Source organism: Drosophila navojoa, chromosome 2, assembly GCF_054131105.1.
Source record: "Drosophila navojoa isolate 15081-1374.11 chromosome 2, UAZ_NAV_1.0, whole genome shotgun sequence".
Taxonomy (NCBI): domain Eukaryota; kingdom Metazoa; phylum Arthropoda; class Insecta; order Diptera; family Drosophilidae; genus Drosophila; species Drosophila navojoa.
Window position 1 is genome coordinate 18,685,796 of NC_142890.1, and position 9,089 is coordinate 18,694,884.

The following is a 9,089-nucleotide window of genomic DNA, read 5'->3' on the forward strand; positions in this document are numbered from 1 at the left end:
ACACAAAATTAACACCAAAAATATTACTGTTCATTATATGCAGTCTGGCAACGCCAAAACCGTTAACGTAAACCACGAACAATAGAACACCACTATTTGATCTATCTGTTATATGGTTAGTGCGTAAACAAAACACGGTTACTGAGTTACTTTTAGCCAATATATATAAATATTTTAAAACTATCACAAAAACTGAAAAGCTTTTGTATTTCAATCACACATAATTATTCCCATTTTTGAATGCAATAGAGCAAACAGTCAAAATTTCTGATTTATTTTTGGCGCCACAATATGAGTAAGTACCATCAGTAATTATCCAGCTGTCCGTTTTTTTCTTAAGTTTGGGACCTTTTTTGACAGGTTCTCCCTGTGGCAAGTGTAATACATGTGCATGTTCTGCTCAGACAAATCAGCCGCCTCGACAAGAGCAATGTGGGAAATGTGGCCAGATGCACCCGCAGGCGCAACACCAAGTTAATTGTCCTTCGCAGCAACAACATCAGCAGCAACAACAACCAAGATCTTGTTCAGGCCCGCAACAGCAACAGCAACAACAACAATCAACTTGTGGTTCAGGCCAATCGAAACCGGCAGGTATGCAAAATGAAAAGAGATCTAGAGTCGAATGCCGCTGTGTACCCAACAAAGATAGGCGACACGCACCTGTACAAGCACCATTGGCTGATACTTACACTTGTTTGCGACCACGGCCCCAGCCCCAGGCTCCAGAGCAGCCGATGTGCACGTGCAAACAATTGACTGCCCCTGCCACTTGCGAATGTGCCCCACCAATTCCAATCCAACCACGCCCAGTTAATTGTGACGCACAAAATACGGCCCCGCCAACGCATGCATACATTAGCTGTGGCACACCAACTAACGTTAAGCGCCAACCGAACCCATGTACTGGACCTGGTGAGCGCGATTTGGTTCAGCCATATATGAGGGATGAAACAAAGACAAAGCGTCAGTCATGCAGCCATTGTCAATCGCAGGCAAAAAAGAAGAAGTGCGTCATACAATAAAATAGAAAACGATTGGGCACAACATAGTAGGCTGACCGGGTCCAGTCGGGCACATGAGCCATACAAAAATGCTTCAAACTCATTATTTGGAAACAATTTACAATTCAGTTAAAATTCTATAAAAAGCAACAAAATTTTTAATTGTTAATCCGAATACGTGGCATTTAGTCTATCTCTTTATATTAGTTAAACCATTACGCCACCTTCCGGACCAAGAAAGAGGCAACGATGTCCTGCAATGTTCCCAATACAACCTGCAACACAAAGCCGAAGGTCACAAATCAGGGCTGTTGTTGCTCGCCAAGCTTGACACGCGTGCCACCTCCGCTCCAACCATGCGGCGCAAACCAAGCCCAACAGTGTGCCGTAAGGACTGGAAACGTGCCACCTACCTACAGCACGCCACCAAACCAGCGACTGTGCGATCATTGCAAGGGAAAGCGCAAGAAGCGTTGCAGTATTCAATAAACTTCCGGGCAATTCATATTTTCAGAATTGTCAAACTATTGAAGTTGAAGTTGATCAAAGTTGGCTTTTAAGGATTACATCATTTTGAGTTATTCCAAATCTTCATTTGAAAATTCAGTTCGTTTGGAGAACTAGTCTTAGTTCCAAATGTAACAATTTGGAAAAAAAAAAAAATTAAATTACACGAAAATCAAAAATTGAAGCTGTTCTCCTCCCATTACGAATCTCTAAAATCAGAATGTCCAAGGCTGCAGTAACAACTGGAAAATCTGGATCGGAATCGCCCGCAGCGAATGTGCCCAGGCAACAGTGCGTTTGCAATCCACCAGAACTTCCGCCACAGCCTTGTCCTCCGTGCCTGCCGCAGCCAGAGGTCATAAGAATTCCCTGCAACCCGACTCCTGTTGCCCGACTGCCTGAAAATACTTATTACCGCTGCGACCCTCCACCAAAGGTTTCCAGGAACCGTAAATGCAGCATACAATAATTGAAGCGGCCAGATATTGAACAGAATAGGAAAATCAAAAACAGAAAGAAACATAGAACATCATAGCAGGCGTTAAAAATGGAAAGAATAAATTAAACAAAAGCAACTAAATGGGGGCAGCTTCTAAATTTTGACATTGAAAGTTATCAAAATTTTCCGTTTTCCAGCCATCCAACTTGAACAAATTGATTGCTGATAGGCAAGTGAAATTAATTAACTGAATTCAAATTTTAATTTACGCTTTCCACAGTATAATTTTATAGTCTTCTATTCGAGTAAGATACTAATCGCATCAATTCAAAGTGCAAATTTAAACAAAATTACCGATCTCAATTTGAAATAGGGGCCCTGAATCAAATGTGATTGCTGATGGGTAAGTAAATCGATATTTTTACACGCTATCGATATAATTTGTTCATTTAGGCAATCACGCAGACTACGGTTGCGGCGCGACACGACGGGAGTTTGTGGATTGTCCCCGTCGGCAAAGATGTCAATCGCCCACTCAAGTTTTGGAAGGGAGTTGCAGAAGCTCGTGCAGACGACGCAGCCGGCACTGTTTTGTCGTTCGCACGCCACCAATCGCCAAACTTCGACCAGCGTCTAGCCGTCAAAGGCGTACTATGATTAATGATTGTGATTGTAGTAGCTCGCAACTCCAACCAGAACCAATACTTCGGCGTACTTGTAGACCTACACCATCTGTCAGCCCATCCGAATCCTGTTGTTGTCCGCCAGACGAGCCTTCAGTATCATATCATTGTTTTCCAGTACGGCAACCAATGCCAGAAACACAAGAGATATGTGTGCCACGACAGCGGATCATTGAACCAAGGAGATCAAATTGTCGATTAACTCAGCCTGGTCCCGCGCTACCTTATCCAAATCCACCTGGTCATTTTGAACCTGCGATGCAATGCGTAAACGCATCTATTGACGAGCCCATTGATCCATATTATAATTATGATCGTAATCGCCAATCAATGCCTGAAGTAGTACCGCTGGCCAACTTTGATTTAAACAGATACGATCGCGATAATATTGGCCAAACTGGCTGCCCAGGCCGTCGAAGAAATGTTAGTATTCGTACATGCGTCGATTACGATTATGAACCTGGACATCATCAATATCCAAGTCGCCCGCCAACTCAAAATTGGCGTCAGCCACACCCTCAATTTATGCCAGTACAACGGAAAAGATATCCCCCACTTAGCGAATATGATTGGAGCCCTGAAAATAGAAGATGTTCTCGATATCCAAGCTATAGATAGATTCACCGTTCTCCATTGATTTTGAAAAAAGAAAAAATCAAATTAAATACCAGAAATGAAAATACCAAAATATGCAGTGCTGCACAAACGAAATTGATCGGTATGTTATCGAATAACCAATACAATCGAAACATTCAGAAAATAACCAGAGCGCTGGCAGCGTGTTTGGTCCATAAATTTAATATTTTAAAAATCTTATCAAAACTAAAGGAAAAATGGATGATGGAGAATATGACAACGATGAGTGCGTATTGAATCTTCGAAATCTGAATTGGTTGCCTTAAATTATCTATCTACGCCAACTAATTTGCAGCGTCGGCGGGGATGACTTCGATGATGTCGATGAGGATGTAGACGAGGATATCGCCCAAGAGGAGGAAGTTGACAATATAGAGATCATTGCGCCCGGTGGCGCAGCTGGTGGTGGTGTACCCAAATCCAAACGCATCACCACAAAGTATATGACGAAATATGAGCGTGCGCGTGTCTTAGGCACACGGGCCCTGCAGATTGCAATGTGTGCACCCATTATGGTTGAGTTGGATGGCGAAACAGATCCTTTACAAATTGCCATGAAAGAATTAAAGCAGAAGAAAATTCCAATTATAATAAGGCGGTTTTTACCAGATCATTCATACGAGGACTGGAGTATAGATGAACTCATCATGGTAGATAACTAGCGTGGTTAGACGTAAAAAATTGGAATATACTTTCAAAATTTTATTTTTCGAAAATATAGATTAATTAGTAATAGCTGCCTATAAAATAGTTGTGTATTATTTTCAGACAAAGGTACTAAGGTTAGCTCCAAGCATATCCCTCTCCTTTTTGATAGCAGACACGCTCCAGCAACCCAACAGCATTTTGACCTGTCCGACAAATTGCGCCCACTACAGCGGGTAGTAGACCACAGTCGGACAGATTTTGCTCTCCGAAAACCTGCAAACATCCACCATCGTTCTCCACATCCTCCTTCGATTTGGCAGGAGTGGTAGTCTCGAGCAGCTTCTGCGTGGCCTTGGTGAAGGAAAGTGTGTTAATACTGCTGGCCAACGTTGCACTAAATGTGTGCCGCGTCTCGCACAGCAGCATCGCAACGCTTGGCAGGAATGTAGGCAACAGCAGCCCCTTAATATCAATGCTGTAGTAATCGATGCCATCTAGTCTTACTTTCTTGGAACGTGGCACCAAGTGCTGCATCGTAGCTTTGGGAAATGCAACGGGAGCCAAAAGCGTGGGTGGAACTCCCGCCAGGCGACCAACGCTGGTGATTGTACTTTTCGCATTAAGTAGATAACTGAAGAAACCTTGACACTCAACACCTTCGATCAACAACAAAGAATTGTCACTAAAATCTTCCGACATTTCAGCTGCCTGCAATTTCCTTGCGTGCGTCGTTTGTATGCGACGTAATTCGCGCTCATCCACGCCCAAACTTTCCAGCCAAGCATCATCATCGTCATCTTCATCGGATATGTGATCAATATCTTTTGCCTGGCCATTGGCTAGACCCGTTCCACTATCGCTAGTGTTTGCCTCGGTCTCTTCTGTAAAGCTGCCATTCGATGCTCCTCCCTCTCCAGCGTCTTGTTGCTGCTTCAGTGGCATGCTGTACTCAATCCCCTCCTGCTGAAGTGCGCTACGCATGCCACGAGTAGATGGTGTAACCAAGGCATGTGTTTCTGGTCGCCCACCCGTGCCAGCTGCTCGAAATAGCACCGTAAAGGAATTGGCACACAAATAGAAGTACGGGCACTGACGTGCACGAAGCAACTGAAAGAGTCCTCTGAAGCTATAGTCCCACTCTTCGGCCAGTGCCTTACGCTCACGTTCGCCAATTGTAATGCCATTATTCTCCTTAGCACTGCGTGGATAGAGCGTAAGCCAAGGCAGATGGGGATGTTGCCAATAGTAAGTGCATTGATTGAGTCGTGTTGCATCCGATATATCTAGCGTACTTTCCGTCTGGTTGGTGTCGAAGCAACGCACAAAGCTGGTCAGCCCGCTGGCCAGCTGTGAGGTCTTAAGTTGCGTGGAGGGAAGCTCAGTTGGACAGAAGAAGCGCACTCGCGTCTTAAGGCACCAATCCATTGGCAGATGTGGTGTATGCTTTTGCCGCGCTGCCAATGCGGCATCATCTTCCTCATCGGCTTGTGTGGCCTTGGCTTGATGCAGTAGTTTAGCAAATGCCTGAGCATCGAATTTCTGTAAATTTAACTTTGGTGCTGGCGGACGTGTGGATGTCAAGCATGATAATTTACTAGTTGCTGTGTTCCTAGCTTCGCATGCAGTTGCATCGTACGGTTGGTCATCGACCTTCTGCTTCTTGGCGCCATCTGTGGATCTGTAGAGACCACTGCATTAGATGTCGAACAGCTGATTAAAAAATAATACGTACTTGGCAAATGGGTTATTGCGCTTTTGTGCTATTTTGGCTTCCAGTAATTTGCTTTTATCATTATCATCCAATTCTGGGCGCTTGTTATTATTGTTACTGTTCACGCGTGCCGCAAGTTGTTTCTTTTTTTGTTTTAGCCTTTGCAGCTTTATAAACTGAAAAATAATTATATATATTTAAATAGCTATATTTTTGTGTTTCAAGCAGCTTTAATACATCGTCTGGACGCGTCCATTTAGAGCTTAAAATCCCTTCGCTGGACATAACTGGAGTTAATAATTATTTTGTCAGCAACAATAACAGAAGTCCCGCGTAAAATCTTTCTTTGTTGTTGTTTTGGTGTATTTTTGTGAATTTATCAATTCATGAATGCTTATCGATAAGCTGAATTTTAGTGCGCGATAATATATCATCACTAACCAGATTCTCTTGTTAGTGATATCATTTTGTGTCCATCCCTAGTCAAAAACATCTGTATTGTGTATTCTACTGGTAAGATATATTTTATCTTTCGAAGGCATACACACACCTTCTTTTTTTTTTTAAACTATATATACTATATATACAAACTAGCTTGAAACGTACTTCTTTGAAAATTTAATAAAAAATTTGAATTTTCGCAAAATTTAACAGAAGTAACGGCAGTATTTCCTGGAAATATATGTAGTCACTGCAATTACCATATTATCAAACTGTTAAGTTAACATAGTACCAGCCCTTAAACACACTAAATCACTAAACGGAAAGATAAACAATTTGGGCTTTATTGCCAAAATGGATAACTTACACGACGTTTGCCGTGTTTGCGCCAATAAAATAAAGGACAAGAAGCGTCAGCAGCACTTGTTCAACTATATGCGAGGCAAATTACTCCACAATCTGAAGCTCATTACCGGAGTCGAGGTGAGTTAACTTTTATTTGTTGGTATGTGCTCCACAATAAAGATAAATGTTTGTTATAGCTATCACCCAATGAGGGCTTGCCAAAATATATTTGCGTTCGCTGCAGCAATGAATTGGACTTGGCCATTAAGTTTCGGGAACGCTGCATCTTCACACAAAAGTATCTCAAAGAAATGCATGCAAAGCGGCGCAGCAACGAATTTGTAGCAAAACCGGCTGAGCCTGAGCTACATGAAGATTTGATCGATGAGGAGCAGTTGGAGTACCTTGATGAGGACGTGCAAGTTTTAGAAGATATTAGTGATTATGTTGCCGAAGACATAAGTGGCGAAGAGGAAACTGAAAATGCAGAAGTGGAAATGAGTGAGGAACAGTCGAGTAAAGAGAAACAGCATTGGGTACTCCTAGAAGACAGTCGTTCTACTAAACGAGTGAGAAACTTTTTTATATGTGAGGAATGTGGAGAGTTTTTCAATACGGAGAGCGACTTTAATTTGCATATCAAGGGACATATGAAACAGAAGGAAGCTAAACGTTTTTTTCCATGCTGCAAATGTTCTTCTACATTCAATACTAAAATCGCCTTGAAAGCCCATCGTCAAGAAATGCATACCGGCGATCGGCTTTTCAAATGTTCAACGTGTGGCGAAACTTTCATGCAACACAGTGCCAAGCAGCGGCATGAGAAGTAAGTGATTACCAACTCTCTTTCCGTTCTTATTAATTCATTGTTTAACCTTTATCAGAGAGCACATCAATGAAAGACCGTATCCCTGTTTAGAATGTGGCGAAGCCTTCACAAGTTTGCTCGAATTTCGTGCACATTCTACAAGTCACGATTTACGAACATTTAGGTAAGGCTGTTATACCATCTAATTATACTCGATTACAATACACTCGTCTCCTTGCAGATGCGAGCCATGCAACATGGACTTCAGAACACGCCAGAATCTCGTAACACATTCAAATACATATACACATAAAAGAACTTTGCAGCAAATGCAGGATGAGCTTGATCTGCTGTGCGGAGAATTTCAAGACGAAACTAGTTAATTTGTATTATAAATATAATTTTAGTAACTAACATTAAATATAAGTTAAATTACCATTTAATGTACTTGCAATGCAAAAAGACATTAACAGAAGCTTTTGCTAACATTATCTTAATGCAAGAGCTTTGAATAACCAAAACTTGCGCATGCGCCTGACACACAACTTTCCATTCTCCCAAACTACCCTATATATGTGGGAATAGAAAAGCACTGTGCGGGTATTCCGTGTATTCAACTGGTTGTCAGCACATCAAAGGGCAACAACAGCGCAATTGAGGTTTATACGAAATAAATACAGCTGGTGCAACCGAAAAATCAATAAGTCTATCCAACTCATACGTAAGCAAAGATAACAGATCGACAAATGCGCAATATGGTGGCCCAGCCGAAAGGTATGCGATGAAAATATACGTCTTGACGAAAATATATATTTACATGTGTCTGAATTAATTACAGCTATTGGCATGCTGATTGGCTGCCTCGTTTTGCTAATGGGCAGAGCCCAGGTGCAAGCCTTTGACTCCAAGGACAGCATCTTTGCTGATGTCTTGTTGACCGAGCTGTTGAATCGCATGGATAATGACATGCAGGTGGGTTACTACGATGTGGATAATGAAGGCGACTTGGGGGTGGCGCCTGCTGCTGGAGCTGGTGTAGGCAAAGATAATGTGGATCTGGTGTCGCGCTCCGAATACGCCAGACTTTGCAATGGCGGCAGCGATTGCCTGCTGCAGTCGGCCAATACCAATCCGTCGCTGCGCGATCAAGAGTTCCTGCAGCACAGCTCGCTCTGGGGACATCAGTACGTGTCCGGTGGCATGAGCGAGATGCCCAATAGGTACAATACGATTGTAAAGACCGATGCCAGTCTGCCAGCCTACTGTAATCCACCCAATCCCTGTCCCGAGGGCTACGACATTGAGCAGCAGGGCGGCAATTGCATCAGCGACTTTGAGAATACCGCCATCTACAGTCGCGAATTCCAGGCTGCACAGGACTGCACTTGCGACAGCGAGCACATGTTCGACTGCGCTGATCAGGATAACGCCGCAGGTGCCGGACCCGGCAATAGCGATATGAACTCGGCTGTGGAGAAATTCCTGATGCATCAGTTTGGCAATGAAAATGGATTGGAGAGCGCCAATGGCGTGGTCAAGAAGGCTGGCCATTTGGCCGGGCTACGCATGGATGCCATGCCCAATCCCTTCCTGCAGGTTGGCCCGGATGATCGTCTACCCATTGCAGCTAAAAAGGGCAATATGCTCTTCCACTAATCTGGCCACAATGAACCAAATCTAAATATATATATTTATGCACTTACTGTTTGGACATATTTGTAGACAGTGTTCATATATAATAACTTATAGTCCTTTCTAAATGTTATCTCACATCCATATACATATATAGCTCATGGCAGCTTCCAAGGTACCAAATAGAACAATTAATCAATAATAAACTATGGCTAGAAGCCAGCCACAAAACAAG

The 9,089-nt window shown here is 42.9% G+C and overlaps 5 protein-coding genes across 6 annotated transcripts; 4 read left to right on the forward strand and 1 right to left on the reverse strand.

The window, feature by feature from the left end:
• Nucleotides 1–120: 120 nt before the first annotated feature.
• LOC115562189 (uncharacterized) lies at nucleotides 121–1,173 on the forward strand. The gene is made up of 2 exons (XM_030383165.2): nucleotides 121–295; nucleotides 361–1,173. Exons 1-2 carry the CDS (start codon nucleotides 292–294, stop codon nucleotides 1,023–1,025), a joined length of 669 nt encoding a protein of 222 aa, XP_030239025.1. The 5' UTR covers nucleotides 121–291; the 3' UTR covers nucleotides 1,026–1,173.
• A 352-nt stretch (nucleotides 1,174–1,525) lies between these two features.
• Nucleotides 1,526–4,017, forward strand: Polr2F (RNA polymerase II subunit RpII18). 2 transcript variants are annotated; one of them, XR_016197639.1, is made up of 4 exons: nucleotides 1,526–2,179; nucleotides 2,231–2,353; nucleotides 2,404–3,495; nucleotides 3,565–3,848. XR_016197639.1 is itself a non-coding variant. In XM_018097987.2 (2 exons), exons 1-2 carry the CDS (start codon nucleotides 3,467–3,469, stop codon nucleotides 3,929–3,931), a joined length of 396 nt encoding a protein of 131 aa, XP_017953476.1. In that variant the 5' UTR covers nucleotides 3,185–3,466; the 3' UTR covers nucleotides 3,932–4,017. The 2 variants fall into 2 exon arrangements, 1 of the variants encoding a protein (XP_017953476.1); XM_018097987.2 differs by lacking the exons at nucleotides 1,526–2,179; nucleotides 2,231–2,353 and having other exon boundaries at nucleotides 3,185–3,495; nucleotides 3,565–4,017.
• Nucleotides 3,951–6,025, reverse strand: hd (humpty dumpty). The gene is made up of 3 exons (XM_018097986.3): nucleotides 5,866–6,025; nucleotides 5,650–5,804; nucleotides 3,951–5,595 (listed from the first exon to the last, which is right to left on the reverse strand). The coding sequence occupies exons 1-3, from the start codon at nucleotides 5,911–5,913 to the stop codon at nucleotides 4,053–4,055; spliced, it is 1,746 nt and encodes a 581-aa protein (XP_017953475.1). The 5' UTR covers nucleotides 5,914–6,025; the 3' UTR covers nucleotides 3,951–4,052.
• Nucleotides 6,026–6,230: 205 nt separating this feature from the next.
• LOC108653098 (uncharacterized) lies at nucleotides 6,231–7,743 on the forward strand. The gene is made up of 4 exons (XM_018103418.3): nucleotides 6,231–6,552; nucleotides 6,612–7,240; nucleotides 7,299–7,406; nucleotides 7,464–7,743. The coding sequence occupies exons 1-4, from the start codon at nucleotides 6,424–6,426 to the stop codon at nucleotides 7,603–7,605; spliced, it is 1,008 nt and encodes a 335-aa protein (XP_017958907.1). The 5' UTR covers nucleotides 6,231–6,423; the 3' UTR covers nucleotides 7,606–7,743.
• Nucleotides 7,744–7,777: 34 nt separating this feature from the next.
• Nucleotides 7,778–9,085, forward strand: 7B2 (Secretogranin_V domain-containing protein 7B2). Its single transcript, XM_018103456.3, has 2 exons — nucleotides 7,778–7,996; nucleotides 8,061–9,085. Exons 1-2 carry the CDS (start codon nucleotides 7,969–7,971, stop codon nucleotides 8,876–8,878), a joined length of 846 nt encoding a protein of 281 aa, XP_017958945.1. The 5' UTR covers nucleotides 7,778–7,968; the 3' UTR covers nucleotides 8,879–9,085.
• Nucleotides 9,086–9,089: the final 4 nt, after the last annotated feature.

Coding starts and splice junctions, on each gene's coding strand:
- LOC108653098 (XM_018103418.3), top strand. CDS start 6,424: ATGGATAACTTACACGACGTTTGCCGTGTTTGCGCCAATAAAATAAAG. Junction 6,553..6,611: donor AGCTCATTACCGGAGTCGAG/GTGAGTTAACTT, acceptor TGTTTGTTATAG/CTATCACCCAATGAGGGCTT. Junction 7,241..7,298: donor GCCAAGCAGCGGCATGAGAA/GTAAGTGATTAC, acceptor AACCTTTATCAG/AGAGCACATCAATGAAAGAC.
- 7B2 (XM_018103456.3), top strand. CDS start 7,969: ATGCGCAATATGGTGGCCCAGCCGAAAG. Junction 7,997..8,060: donor TATGGTGGCCCAGCCGAAAG/GTATGCGATGAA, acceptor AATTAATTACAG/CTATTGGCATGCTGATTGGC.
- Polr2F (XM_018097987.2), top strand. CDS start 3,467: ATGGATGATGGAGAATATGACAACGATGA. Junction 3,496..3,564: donor GGAGAATATGACAACGATGA/GTGCGTATTGAA, acceptor ACTAATTTGCAG/CGTCGGCGGGGATGACTTCG.
- hd (XM_018097986.3), bottom strand. CDS start 5,913: ATGTCCAGCGAAGGGATTTTAAGCTCTAAATGGACGCGTCCAGACGAT. Junction 5,805..5,865: donor AATGGACGCGTCCAGACGAT/GTATTAAAGCTG, acceptor ATTATTTTTCAG/TTTATAAAGCTGCAAAGGCT. Junction 5,596..5,649: donor CGCAATAACCCATTTGCCAA/GTACGTATTATT, acceptor TGGTCTCTACAG/ATCCACAGATGGCGCCAAGA.